Source organism: Protopterus annectens, chromosome 17.part0, assembly GCF_019279795.1.
Source record: "Protopterus annectens isolate FY-2018-M chromosome 17.part0, PAN1.0, whole genome shotgun sequence".
In the NCBI taxonomy this organism is placed as follows: Eukaryota; Metazoa; Chordata; order Ceratodontiformes; family Protopteridae; genus Protopterus; species Protopterus annectens.
The window spans coordinates 505,413,671-505,429,323 of NC_056751.1; the positions used below are offsets into that span (position 1 = coordinate 505,413,671).

The 15,653-nt window shown below is 39.3% G+C and overlaps 1 protein-coding gene across 2 annotated transcripts in view; it reads left to right on the top strand.

Moving 5' to 3' along the window:
- Window positions 1-14,440, top strand: part of NAPSA (napsin A aspartic peptidase) — a 776,864-nt gene extending 762,424 nt beyond the window's left edge. For both annotated transcript variants that reach the window (XM_044059077.1, XM_044059078.1), the window contains one exon: window positions 11,334-14,440. In XM_044059077.1, the coding sequence (XP_043915012.1) occupies window positions 11,334-11,495 (162 nt within the window). In that variant the 3' untranslated portion in view covers window positions 11,496-14,440. The remainder of the gene's footprint in view (window positions 1-11,333) is intronic.
- The last annotated feature ends 1,213 nt before the right edge of the window (window positions 14,441-15,653 follow it).

Consider the following 15,653-nt stretch of genomic DNA (forward strand, 5'->3'; position numbering starts at 1 on the left):
AGAGAGTATAAATTGCACTTACTTGATGTTCACAGACAACTGCATTTATGTTTACAGAGCACAAAATCCTTTTGCAAGTCTGATCAGCTTTTTGTTTCCTTTTCTAAGCCTTTCTTAGGAAAACGAGTATTGAAGGTAACTGTTGCTCATTGGATCTCTGAGGCAATTACGTTGTCCTAGCGAACCAAAGGTTTATCCCACCTGGACATGTCAGGGCACATTCTACCAGGGCTGTAGCTACTTTTGTAGCTTTTTGGTCTGAGATTTTCTTACATGACATATGCTTGACAGCTACTTGGGAGTCATCACATACGTTCATCTCTCATCACAAGTTGGATCTCCTTTCCAGAGGCAGGGCATCCTTTGGCTCAGCTGTGCTTCAGAACATCCTTCCATGACGACCTCCCAGGGTTCATTAGTAGCTGGGTACTCTGTCCCACAGGGTGAAGACCAAATGAAAACAACTTCAGATTAAAAAGTTATGTACTCACCTTAATGTTCATCTGAGTTGTTGGTTTTCATTTGTCTCCAGCTGTCCCTCTCTCCTTCCCCTGCCTTATGTGGGCTGTGTAGTGGACTGGCTGAAAGAGTCCTAGCCCCCTATTTTGGCAACCCTTTTTCTTTAGTGAGCTAAGGGGTGATATTGCCAGGGGTTTATACATATGGTTAGGCTGAGATACTATGGTCTGAAGCAAAATCGATCTGCGGGGAGGAGGGAGACAGGGGCATTATGGGTAGGGGAGGAGCTTGGCTCCAATGCTGGAAAATCCAGCCGAGTCTGATCCATACCGGCTCCATATTCCCACAGGTTGAAGACAAATGAAAAGCAACAACTCAGATGGAACATTATGTTGAGTACTAACTTTTTTTTTCATAGGAAGCCCAGGGCGAAAAGCTCCATAATTTTGTACCATGTCTCTTTCATCTTTACAGGATTGTGCCTTCCATATTAATTTATTTCTGAAAGCTTTTTCCCATGTATTCTGAAACAAAGCATCTTGCATCTGTTAAATTTAATTTTATGTGCGTATGAAGCATGTAGCATATACACACAGCATGCATGTGGCCATATTACAAACTAAGATTTATTCTGTTTTTTTCTTAGATACACTGCTAATATGCCATCAGACAGTGCATAACATAAGCAATTTTTATGTGATCTTCATCCCTGTAATCAAGATGATGAAAAAGGTTAACCAGCCTGTTTTTCAGCATATTTTTTTCCTGCTGCCCTTCTGTTACAGTGATACCACATTCTTGTTTTATTTTGTTCCTGGTGGCCCTGGATGCAGCCAAGATCCCTGTACCTTATTCTACTGAACAACAGTCAGTTGCCTCTCCACCTCCATCTGATATCTCCCCACTGCTCTTAACACTCTTTCTACCTCTGTTCCAACACAGTTCACTGCTTTTCCCACTCTGATGTACCTCCCTGTAAACACAGCATTCTTCCTTCCCTTTTCTTAAGGAAGAATGAGGCAATGTATGCATTTATTACATCTCCTCTTTCTGCTGTCTTCCATTATCCCACCCTTACTAAACCTTCCCGTCTAGTCTTTGGTTTAAGCATTTCTGCCCCTTATTACTTAGCGCTTTTGCTACCTTCGCTTTCTTTGCTGCTGTTCTGCTTACTTCCATGTTTGCTGCTTCTTGTACCTCTGCACCTCCTCCTGTCTGCCTCATTAGCCCATAATGCTGGACTTGACATTTCAGTGTATTCTCATTAGTCTTCACAGTTTCCCGCTTTAATCTTCCACAGACCTTTATCCATATCCTTGAATATGCCATCCCAAATCCTTTCCAATATCTAGATCTTCATCTGGGTTTTCCTTCTAAGCATTAACTTGGTTTTAATCTTCTCCACCAGCTAAGAGTAATGTAACACCCTCAGATTCCACACCACTGTCTTACTGACCATCTTAGTCTAAACCACATAGTGGTATCTTCTGTGTTAGCTAATGTCTTCATTTGGATAGCCCCGTTCCCCGTCATCTTAATTACGACTATGTATAAAATCCTGTACTTTCTTTTCATCACTTAGGATATCCATCACCTTCCATTCACTTGCTGTACTGGTGTTAATTTGTATGGTTATGAGTACCTGTGTAAGTGCCAGCTTTTCCATTGTATGTGTATCAGAAATATTTTCACTTGCCATATGCAATCCATGCTGCAAGAGAGAGATTTCTGTTTTCATATTTCCTGTTACATATTTTATTTATTTAGTATCCTTTTAGTGTGAACTAAGTACTGTATCTGTGGAAAAAATGTGAAGTATGAATCTCTTTGATTGTTTACTGTAAAAGTCTAAAAGTTTCATTCCAGATTTTTTGTGTGATTTTGCCTTTACCAAAGTACCTGTCATCTTCTAATGATACCTTATTGGAGTGGCTGCCATCTTGATGACGAATCAGTTTTTTTTATTTGCTTCTGGTCCTCCAAAATATTTAATTTGTATCTGATGTGATACATCATGGAATCTTACTAAACTTGCTTAATTTGTACTGTGGCATTTCTACTACAATTTTGACCTGGCTTTCTTATGACTTTGACTGGTCCCAGAGAGTGACATTTAAGATGGAACATCTTTTCTTTTTACTCTTTCCAGTTTGGCCCCTGTATTCTTCTCCGTATTTGTGCTTCCGGTAGTATAAATCATTAGAGTGGCGAGGATTATGGTATCACTACATTATAGGTTCATAGGTGTGTACTAGGCTAATTGCCCTGTAGCCTTTACAAGTCTATCCCATAGGATTACTCTGGCATTGTGCCACATGACCTTGGTTCCCAGTGCCTCTGTCGAGCAGAGCCACTGGAATGATCCCTGGGGGTGAATTTTCTATTTCTCATCCACTCATTATGATTTCTCTTGAAGAGGGTCATTGAAGTGCTCTGCTTGACATGTATGGGAAGTCTATTCCATAGCATGGGCAGTCTCTGGGTTATGAACCTGTCCCTACAGCTTGTTCTGTTGATTGTGGTAATGAGGATGAGGTCTCTGGAGCATGTGGTGCGGAGAGATTGGGATTTCTTTAGATGTACCATTTCTAACAGAGCTGGGTCAGACATGACTTTGTAAGTCAAGCAGAGATCGCCTCTAAGTAGGCGATATGAGGCAGAGAATAGTTGGAGTTTTTTTGAGTCTGTCCATATAGGACAAGTGTTTAAGGCCTAGGATCCTTTTTGTGAGGTACTTTTGCGACCTGTCCAGTTGTTGCAGGTGTCTAGTGAGGTACATGTCAAATGGGGCATTGTACTCGATGATTGGCCTAATGAGGGAAGAGTAGAGGGAGACAATGACCTCTTTTTTTTTTCCTGGATGCAAAACCCTTAGTAATGAGATGTGCACAGAGAAGGACTTTCTGACCACAGTGGCAGTGTGGTGGTCAAAAGAGAGGTTGCTGTCAATCTGTGTTCCCAGATCTCTTATAATGCCTTCTGTGTTCAGTGGACTACCATCGATGTGGTAATTCGTGGGAACTGGGTTTTTCCCAAAGAGGGATGACACATTTTTTGGCATTAAGCTTAAGGCCATGGTTCTGGCACTAGTCGTTGGTCTCAGTGAGGCCTTTCTGTATGATGTCAACATCACTTTGGGAGTTAATATCTCTCAACTTGCGATAGTCTGCGAACTTTGTCAGCCAGAGTCCCTTCATGTTGGCCTGGATTCAGAGACGTAGATACCAAACAGGAGAGGACCCAGGACCGAACCCTGGGACTCCACTCGTAACTGGTCGGCAGTCTGACTTGGAGTCAGCTACTTTCATACTGTGGGTTCTATCTGTGAGCCAGTTTGCAACCCACCTAGTGATATAGGGGTTGATGCCTAGCTTAGTGAGTTTTTCTATGATTCCTGAGTGGGGAATGGTATCAAAGGCTTTGGCCAGATCACGGTAGGCTGTATGAACCACCTTGCCATCATCCACAACTCTGATGACTGACTCAGAGAAGATGACCAGGTTGAGCAGGCATGGTCAGCCCTTCACAAAACCAAACTGTGCGGGGTCCAGAGTTTGGAGATTCCCTATATCCTTGTTTATTAGTCCATGATGATGCATTTCATAGCTTTGCATATCAGACTCATCAGGCTAATGGGGCGATAGTTCCTAGGGTCTGTAGTCGCTCCTCCTTTTTGGAGAGGGATGACTGTAGCAGTGCACCATTCGGTAGGGACAAAGCGTGATGTGAGGCTGTGATTGAACCAGGGCACACAGGTGAGGTGCCAGTTCACTCTGTAGTTCATGTAGAACACAGCCAGGAATATTGTCCGGTCCCATAGAAGCTGTTTTCTTGGCCTTGAACAGTGCTGTTTTAAGCTATGTAGCAGTAATACTGGATGTCTGGCAGTCTACTAGTATTGTGATTGGTCCTTTGGTGGGGGAGAGAAGGGTATAGTTGGCACTGCGTCTGTCGGCCAGTATATTGGCAATATCTGTTGGCTCGGTATAGGAAGTACCATTGTGCAGTAACTCACAGCAAATCTGGGTATTGCCATGGAGATTCTTTACATATCTATAGAAGGCCTTGTGGTTGTCTTTACTATCTGCTTCAATTCTGTTTTCAAAGCTAGCTTTAGAGGACTTGATGGGGGATCTCAACTTTTTATTGAGGCTGATAAGGGAGTTTTTCCAGTCTTGGGACTTCACCTTATTCCGCAGTAGTTTCCTCCTTCTGTTGTAGAATTTATGGCAGGGGACCACCAGATTGGCTTCCTTTTTTTGGAGGAGAGCATCTTGGTTCTGTTGGGTATGGCGAGATCCATGCATTTGTGTACATGTTCATACAGTGCATTGGTGTATGATTCGGCGGTCATGCAGCTATTCTCCATTTGCATGGATGCCGTGAAGTTAACCACCTCTGTTTTTAGGAGCCCAAAGTTAGATTTGGAGAAGTTTTTCATAGTGGTTACCTTTGTGGGATGGGTGGGAGGGGATGTGGATTTCCAAGGTGATTAGTTTGTGGTCAGATCTAACCCAGGAGGAGTTGACTAATGGTGTAGAGCAATGGTCACCCATGTTAGTAATGACCAGGTCAAGAATGTTGCTACCTCTGGTGGGGGTAAGAACGAGCTGGTCCAGGGCATTGGAATTAATGAATTCCAGGAAACGTTGGGCAAGTGTATTGGTATATGACTGGCTTTCCCAGTTAATGGAGGGGTAGTTGAAGTCGCCCAGTATGAGAGTGTTAGGTTGGACCCTAATATTCTCCACAGTGCTTAGGAATGTGGAGTTAGAGTCTTAGGACATGATTGGGGACCTATAGCGGGCTACGATCTGAATTGCTGTCTTACCCAATGTTAGCTGCACCTGAAGTATCTCTGATGCGATATGTTGGGCTACCAGTCTGGAGGTGTGCGCATCCTTTATGAACATGGAAACACCACCACCTTTGGAGCTTCTGTCCAAGTTTTGGGGCCGAAAGGTATGGAATGAGTTATAGTCTGGTAGAGCAGGAGTGCTTTCTGCTGCCTTGAACCAGGTCTCTGTTACAGCACAAATGTCAATGTTCTCCGTTTTAAGGAGTGCTTCAAGTGAGTGCATTTTGGGATTTAGACTTCTAGCATTGAGCAGCATAACCCTCAGATTGCATTTGTTTGTAGCTGTTATGATGGTTATTTGATCTTTGGAACACCACCTAAAAAGGGCACTATAGGGATGGCAAGAGCCTTGGCCAGTATCCGGAAGCCCAGGGGTGACAGATGCAGGCCATCTCTGGCAAAGCATCAAGGTCTGTCAATCATGTCATCCCAGGTAGACAGATACTGGATCCCCTTAGAATGACACCAGAAACTTAGCCTCAGGACTAGGGTCTTACCTGCCTGGGCTACATAATCCAAGAGCTCCTCCATGTCTCTATTCATGTAGTCCAGGGAGGTACATTGGTCATGCACACCCACATGTACGATGATAGAGTCATATTTGTACCTGTCATTGAGGGACCTGAGTGCGTGCATTATGTGGCGGATCCTGGCACCTCACAGGCAGCTGACTGTTACTTTCCTTATTCAACCTAGTGAGTGGAACATCAGTGTACCTCACTATCGAGTCTCCTATGACTAGTGTGTTTTGCCTTAGGGGCTTTGGTTGAGTGGCTCACTGGTTAGGAGAATTATGTGGCTCGTGATTAGTGTGTTTTGGTGGTCTTGTGCATTTCTGCCTTGGAGGTCTCTGCTGTTTAGGTAGATTTTTATTGAGAGCCTTCGCAAAGGTTGGTGTGTGGTTTGTGTTTTTGTGAAGACAGTGCTGGTGTGTGTTCTGGAGGGCTGTGTGTTCCATGTGGTGTGGTGCAAGTGTTGACCTTCTCCTCTTGACCAGCTGTCCCAGTCTTGACTGGAGAGTGCATGGCTTCCAATTTGCATGTATAAGTGAATCCCTCGCAAGTGCAAGTGTTAGGAGGTAAGCGGAGAGGGTTGTCAGTGTACATGATTAATAGGAGAAAGCACAGGGAACTGACCTTTAGACATGCCTAGAGGGGTGGGCATTAATAATAAGTACAGGAGCTGTTTCCTTGTGGAACATTTAGTGCTGGTAGCAGTTTTGTGTGCCACAATAATTGCTACAAGAAGTCTGGTAAAGTGCTAGACCAATAAGCTTGTAAAAGTGCAGGAAAGGAAAGAACTAGCAGATGTAAGGGAAAAATTGAAGAGCAGACGTTTTGACACCCCTCAGAAGCTTACAAACAGTCCTGGATACAGCAAATCTGTATCTGGACTAGACTAGTTACAGGAAAGGCGGGAAACAAGCGCAAATGCGGGCTTTTAAACCAGAAAGTTGAAAGAGATGGAAAAACTGCCCAAACGGCCAATACTACAATTTCTGGGCCAGAGACTACTCCTCTTGTGGTAGATAGGCTACCAAGTGCTTACCACAACTCCTGATAAGCTAGATGGCTTCCCTCCAACACAGAAAGGCTTGTGGGGCTCAGAAGCTTACAGTCCTGGGTACAGCAAGTCTGTATCTGGACTAGACTAGTTACAGGAAAGGCAGGAAACAAGCTTAGAATTTTTTTTTTAGTAAAGTGAAAAGGGAGAAAGGAGGAACAGAAGATAATTCAAGGTTAAGAACCTAAGTGGGTTAGCTTTCTCAGATGTTTTCTCTGTATTGGGTAGAATAAGCTAATGACACTAGACTGACAGGAGTGTCCCAGATCAAATTTGCAGTAAGGACGGGCAACTGCAAAGCCACCAAGTATAAGAACTAAGACACCAATAGGGAGGGAGGGTAGGAAAAAGTCAGACACCAAGAAACGCAATCTCTTGCAAGTTAATAAATGCAGCAGTTTTGTTAACTAAAACAAAACCAGACAGCAAGAAAAGCAATCTCTAGCAAATTAATAAATGCAGCAGTTTTGTTCACTAAAACAAAATCAGACACCAAGAAAAGCAATGGCTAACAAATTAATACATGCAGCAGTTCTGTTGACTATCGCTGATAGCAGATTAAGTGCCAAAAAATATACTTATAGCCTTTCTGTATCCAAATGGCTATTGAATCAGTCACAGCTTGGCCACCAAGAGCAGCTAAGATACTAATACTGTCTCACAGAATTGTAACTCCTTATACAGTAGTATAAAGGAAAGCTTAAGAGCATCAGGGAATCAGATAACACACAAAACTGTGGTCACACAACCCCCGCTATGAAACCAGCTGAACAGGATCTAGACAGTGACCAGAAATATCAAACTAATAAGTAATAGCACTATAGATTTTGTTGACTATCAGTAAAACAGAAAACAAAATCAGACACCAAGAAAAGCAATCTGTAGCAAATTAAAAAATGCAGCAGTTCTGTTGACTATCACTGATAGCAGATTAAGTGCCAAAAATATACTTGTAGGCTTTCTGTATCCAGATGTCTATTGAATCAGTCACAGCTTGGCCACCAAGAGCAGCTGCTGCTGTTCTTCACTTAGGATAGTGGCAGTCAGTTCCTCTGTGAATACGTGGACTTTATATGAGTCAGTGAAACAGAAACAGTGTTTGGCTGTTCTTGCTATTTTGAAGGACTTTGTTTCTCCATTTGTTAACCCCTTTGTTATATAAGAAGTAGGTTGCAGTTTCTAAATGCATAATATTGGCATAATGTTTCACTTGCAGGCAGACACTTTTTGACAATTCTTGGCACTTAGTCACTGTCATCCTGCTACCATCTGAGGAATATTTTTCTGTTTAAATGGCTGATCTGAGAGCTATGCTGTGATTATCAGTGCTTTTGTTTCCTGACCTCTGGTATGTTGCATCTCCTTTTATGTGCGACTTGTGGACTCTGAACTTGATAGGTCACAGCTGCCAGAGAACTGTGCTGCTTAACTTCTTAGTGGTACATTGCAATATTACCAGATCATGCTAGTCCTATGGAGATTGTACTGATCACTTGCATATTCTATGGCATGTAAGGTTATTTAGTTATCTTGCTTTGCCCTACATGTTTTAGATCCTTTGCAGTCTTTCTGCTTAGCCACTCTGAAGCTGACAGTTGTGTCAGACATGGCTAGAAGTATTTGCAGTTAATTATTTTGCATACCATATGCTGTACATGCCTTTGCAATTTACTACAGTGGCTTCAGACCTCTTCTATGGCTGGTTTCAAGCACATAATGCATCTTTCACATACACTATCTGGGATTGCTTAACCATTTTTATTCTAACTTGCTCAGGATTAAGCATATTGATAACTGTGAATTTGGATATTAAAAGTGTCTCAGTTAAAGCCTTCATTTGATAGGCTGCTGTGTGTCAAGTGAGTTCTGTAGTTCTGCTGCATTGCAGTCTGTTTTTGTTTCAGAATTGTTCTTGTTTGTGTAGTTTTTTTCTCTTCCTTTTGTTCATAGGCTTTGGCATGTTAATCACCATTCCAATTATTTTACAGATCATTTTATGAAGAATAAGTTCATGCTTCAAGTAATCCACCGTCTAAGTGTTCATGTTTTTTCAAGAAATTTAGCCAAGTTTTACCCATTTTGGAGCAAAAGTAAGAAAACACAAGTAGCATTAGATATTTTTCGCATGAAACACATTTTTTGTTAGCTGCTATTTTAAAGTTACTCTCAGATGTTTATTAAAAATACAAGTAGATTGCCTTTTTTCCAGTCCCTCAGAGGCCACATATGAATGAAGTAACACTTGGCTTGTAGATTGTGCTTAATTACCTTTATAAACCTAAAGTAAAGCGCACAAAGAGCTCAGCAAAACAGACAACTGCTTTAATGAACAAGCACAAAAACAATCCACAGCAAGCTAAATCACAGCAGCACAGCAAACGAAATTGCAAAGCACAAGCAACAGCACAATAACGCTGTAAAGTTAATCCACATACGTTTTCGTCACAATAACTTCATCAGATACCTAACCTCTCTTCCTTTGATGAATAAATAAACTAATCTAATTCAAATGAACCAATGAGTGAACAAATTCAATTACACATGCAAAGTGCATTAAAACACATGAACCTTAAAGGTGAATGAATCTAAGTTAAAACCAAAAGTATCTATAATAAATAGATATGTATATATATATATATATTGTTATATAAAATGCTTCAAACATAAATCTTAGTTAAAATTGCTTTGTTAAATATAAGTAGCACAAATCTGAAATGCTTCTAAAAATGTTTTCAAAAGCAGAAGCTAAATTGAATACAAAATACAATGAAATAGCACCATCTTGTGTATATTGAATTAAATGTATGTTCATCTTGTTAAAAGATAAATACATATATTATTATTAAAGTAAACCATGAAATGCTTGCATATATAATATATAAAATTATTTAAAAATATAAATATTATAAAAATAACATACTATAATTTAGCTGATCTCAATTTCAGCACAGGTTTCAAGGATAACATTTAATTTAAACCAGGGGCAGAACTTGCATCGAGAATAATTTGCCAATATAGCTCCCTGTATTCCAACTGAGTCTCCCAAGGCCCTCCCCTGGGGTCGCGTGGGACTACTGTGACAAAAAACTGAAATTTAGCTTTGCCACAGTTGTTTTGATGTTTAAACAGAGCATTATTATCTTTTCTTTTCCTTATCTCATATAAATGCTCGTAAATTCTCTGCCTCAATTTCCTCTTGGTCTTGCCAACGTAAAAAGAGTCACAGATTTCACATGTAGCAATATAAATCACTCCTGTGGTATTACAGCTGGCAAAACCTTGAGTAGTAATATACTTGTTCCTCTTTTTCAAAGGAATAGAATCACCTTCCTTGATGTTAATATAATATGGGAAATGCCCGCATTTTTGTGTCTCTTTTTTTGTTATTGTTATTAGTGGGGTTAAAGAAGTCTGCCATGTTTACCACTTTTGACTGGGAGAGTAATCTGGTGAGAAGTATTCTTAGTAAAGAATGGAAAACATTTGCTAGTTTGTCTGATTTAAATCATATCTTTGAAAATCCATTTAAATGTGTATATAGGAAGGGACGTAACATCAAGAATATATTGGAAGGGACAAACTTCTTTAACCCCACTAATAACAATAACAAAAAAGGGACACGAAAATGCGGGTGTTGCCCATTATTGTATTACCATCAACAAGTGTATACCACAATCTCATCTACTCTCTCAGCCATGTCTCTGTGTATTCTTCCTATCCATTCCCTTCTACTTTTTCATCTTCACTATTCATAATGTCCTTATTGCTTTGTGTCATATGTAAATATTGTGCTTTATTTGTTGTTTATAATCTTTTCCTTAAGAAGATATGGATTGTTGTTTTTCCTCTCCTATCACGTTAACCACATTGTCGTTTGCTTGCTTGCAGTGTCTTATGTGAATGTATACCTCCTGTTTTGTTTACATCTGGTCTGAGCCTTTAAATAATCCATTAATACCAGTGTTCTACACAGGTTAACAAAGGTAAATAAGTAATGCATAATATTTCTGTCTGTGATCCTAGTGCATTTAATTCTCAGATGCTTTGTTTGAACTAAAAGTGAAGAAAATGTTGGAAACTGATGGTGGCGTGGCAGCAGACATCTCCGAAGGTTTCATCAAGTAGATAGCTGTTTAAGAAGCGACTGTAGAGTATGTTGAACAATTGGGAGTTTCTCTGTCAGGGTGTGTGGGGCAGTCCTGTCCTATTGCTTTAATAGTGTTTGATGCAGTTTAACATAAAAATGTCATCTTTTTAACTGCAGTGAGATATGGGAGATTGTAAACTAGGTTATAAATCACATGTCTATAAATTAAGGAATAGAAGTTAATCTTGATTTTTTTTTCCTACAGAGGATTACTTTGTACTGAACTTACATCTTAATATGTCTTGCTTGAGCACATTCAACACATATTGACTGTCTTTTATAATCTCTCCCTCTCTTGACATCCAGGAATCTCAGTTTGGTGTGAGCATTTGTCTCAGTGGATTTCTAGGCTTAGATATTCCACCACCTGCTGGCCCACTTTGGATCCTTGGAGATGTCTTTATTGGACAGTATTACAGCATCTTTGACCGTGAGAATAACCGTGTGGGTTTTGCCAAGGCAAAATGATTCTGTGTGCTTCCTGCTGAAAACCTGTGCTTATAGTATGATTGCCAGTGTTTAATGTTTCCATTCTCAGAATTGCAAACTAACAAAAAACAGAACATTGATTTGACATACATTTCTTTAACTTACGAAATACATAAATAATTTCAAATTTTCAAATGTTTACTATCCTAATTTAGCTTAAAAGTGCATATTCAGGTGTTAAAAAATATTTTGTAGTATCTTAGTAGAGCAGATAGCAAAGAGGTGCACATTCAACAGTGGTTAGGAGGGTGGCCTAATGGTTAAGGTGTTTGTCTTACAAACACAAGGTGCAGGGTTTGAGTCTCACAAGGGATAATTGGCTAGGCTTAAAGTGGTTCGCAAGGGCAGTTAGCCTAGTATTTATCTATGAATCTAATCTATAATCTAAAGAATGATTTTGTATTTTTGGGTGTGTGTTTTTGGAAGGAATTGCTTGTATATGAATCACAGAAAACTGGGTAAGAGTACTTCATGGGTGTTATATGGGCCTTTCCAGTCGTTAAGAATGAATACTTTGGTATTACAACTCTTGAAATCTGATACAGGTGATCTCATCTGAATTTCACTACTGTAGATTTGCACTTGGTTTTATTTAAAATGAAATGTGACTACCTAATAATTGTAATAGTAACCCCTATCCTCATACCCACCTACTCTCTTCTGTAAGTGGGTGGTTACCCGGTTAAAAAAAATGTCCAAAACAAGTTGAAAACTGTAGCCAGTAAGCTTAGCGGTACAAATTACACATAATACAAAACTGAAAACAAATTTTAAACATTAACATAAGAAGTGGAAGTTAGTCCATCCACAAGTCCATTAGACCCATAGCTGTTTAATTGTGATTGCAGAAACTGTAACCCATAAGTTTTGGGACAGTGGCCCAAAAATTGAGTTGTGATTACTGAATGTAGTACACAGCAGGAGAGGGATTTGTACCTCTGACCACTTGACATCAGGGGCCTGAAAAAGTGGTCAGCAGTCATAATTGGTCAGAAACAAATATCCTGTAAAAATCTTGGAATGGTATCCAAAGGTGAGGTATACTTTAAAAAAAAAAAAAAAAAAACAGTATTGAAAAGGTCCAGATGTTGACTTTGCTTTGTATTCTAAATCAGTCTTGTAAAGACAGAAATGACAAGTACACGAGGGGCATGTAATTTCAGGGACATGGCAGTACAGATGCATCGCTGAAAAGATTATGTAGCAAATGCAACACCATAGCAGAGTGTCAGTGAAGGTATACATGTAAGCACTCACTGGGCATAAAGCAGAGGAGCTAATCCAGAAAAGGATGCCATACATGGCACGTCATAGCACATCCACATATAATAAATTGAGTGTCTTATGATTAGTTTTCAGTGATATGTGATGTCATTTTGTATGTTGCCCTTGAATTAATGTTTGCTTTCATTTTTTTTTATTTTTCTGAGGACGTTTAGAGAATGAAATGGTTGCCAATTTCATGAACTGTATTTAGAGGTCATGTCTTAAATTTCAGAGTAAAGTCCTGTGCTTATCCTTGTTCTTCATATGCTGCCTTGTTAAGAGACTCCAGTGTCCCAACACTTGCCATTTTCCGTTTGAGAGTCCAGTACAAGTAGTGGGTGGTGGGACAAGACTCCAAAGGCTTAAGGTCTGAGAGGGTCGGTTGGGCCAGAAATTTATGAATGTTGACTTCTGTAACTTACAATTATGTAATTTCCGTGGCATAATCTGTTGCTGCAATCATTCAGTGGACTTCTAGGCACTTGCATTTTTCTGGAGACTTAATCTAGTTCTGTGCATTCTACTGATAAATCTGTAATAATACTGAAATGGTTTGCAGTTCTAACTCTTACATTGCGATGTTATGTGTTAAAATGGCATTCTTTCATGAATTGTGATAACATTATTAAACTTTATTTTTTTTTCTAAAGATGTTAAATACAACCAGTCTGAAAGTAAAACATGTTCAGTCTTTTTTTTTTTTTTTAAAGTTCACTGCAGATAACTAGTATCATAAGATGAACAAAATAGCATTTACAAAACCAGTGGGAATAGATTAAAGCAATTTGTTTTTATAAATGTTATGTTTTTCTGGCCAAGAATGAGATTGGTGCTTTCATTCTACCTGCAAAGTTATTTTTAAGACATAAGCCTAGTGAAAATGATTTGTGTACTCTGTGGGAAATTAATGAACTAGAAGTGGAGGAGTAGTTTCTGTTGTGAAAAAAAAATTAGAGAAGTCTGCTTTTTTCATAACAGTGTATCAAAAATGGATTGAGTCATAGCTAAACTGGGGAGGAAATCTTGCAAGCTTTAGATGCTGTTTCTGTTTGTCACTTTATTTATATTTTATTCACTTGTCAGTATGATGTCATTTGTATTGAACTGATGAATAGAACTGCACGTTTAGGAAAGAGCCCTTCTGCAGGACTATACTTCTGGTATGGCTTTTATGAATCTCATGTCACTGAGAAAAGTTAAGGAATCTTTGCATAAAAAAATAAATAATTAAAATATAATATCATTTCTCGTGTAGGTCTTTTTCCAAATCCTAGCCCCACACCAGACAACAAAGTTATTTTATTTACTGTAAGGGCTGTCTTTTAGAGTACTAAAAGAAGATGCTTCAATACAAATTTGTACCCACTTTCAGGGGAAACCTGCTAAGCTGTTAAGCAACCGGATTTGGATGTTACAATTTTATATTAATTTGTTTTCAGCTTTAGTTATCATGGTAAAGGCAGATACTTGGAGATGCAAAGCTGAAAGCATAACTCTTTCTTTGCACAAATGTATTGTAAGCTTTTAATCAGTTAACTAAACTGGAAGATCATCTCATGCTTTTAAACCTTTCTTGTAGAAATGCAAATGGAATTTTTAACTTGTTTGAATTTTTTTTTTGTGTGAGCTTTAATAAAATGTTAGTTGGATCTTTAAAAGATGTATTTATGTGGTGTTTACTGTATTCTCTGTCTTGATTGCTGTACCTCTCTCCCTCCGTCTTTTGTCGAACACTATGATTATAGTTGGTTCGTTAAAGAAAACAGTAGATAACAGGACTACTCCATGTGCAGTGAGTGAATGAATTTTGTCTGTTTGGTTCTCTCTTGGAAAGAAAACATTTTATTAGAAAGAAAATATGCATAACATAATACAGAAGTAGATGGACACATTTACATAAGAATTATTTGTGTGTTCTCCAATACTTGTTTTATCCTGTTCAGAATTGTTACTGGAGCAGGGCCCTATTCTATTACAGGACACAGGCATTCACTCATTCACCTACCTACACACACACACACACACACACACACAAACACCAGTGGAGAGTGCGGAAGATCCCCAGTTGTCCTAACCAGATGTCCTTGGGATATCGGAGTGAACAGGATCACCTGCCAAAAATCCATCTGGAGACACGGAGGATGTCCAGACTCTAAAAAGAAGACACTCCACCCAGGAATCAAATCAAAGAAGTGAAAGCTTGTGAAATGGCAACACTAATCCCTGCACCACTCTAGGTACCCTATGTAAGACTCCATTAATTCAGTTTCTCCATATTTCTGCTTCTGTAATGTGCTGCATATAAAAGCTTTGCAATAGCACAATGTCACAAATAAAAAACAAGTTCCTTTCATCAGCCATCTGCTCCATTTGTAATAACTGAAATTTAAGATTACATGGGAATGTTTAAAACATTCTTATCAAATATAAGGCAAACTGCAAAACAGTTATTAACCAGAATTTAAGAAATAAAGCAATAGATGTTTGAGATTTATCAGTTGTTTGATTGCCTCAAAAGTGCAGTTTAACTTGACTACTGTAATAGTATATGGTAAAAGTAGATGATGTTACAGTAGCATAAAGCTATATTGGATGTATCCTGCCAAGGATATTGAATGTCAGGTCAGTATACTAAAGCTTTTGGACACATTACTTGCACATCTTGCCTCCACCTAAGCTTACGAGCATGTTAGTATATATGTATGTACGGGGCGTAGTCCCCCACCTAATGTTGTTAAATAACTACCAACTTACCTAGTTAATAGGAACTGGACAGTATAAAACTAAGCTAGGTGGGGGGCTACGCCCCCCACACCTCCCCTACTTATATATTCTAACTCCAGGGTCGCACTGCAGTGGGGAAAAGGGCAT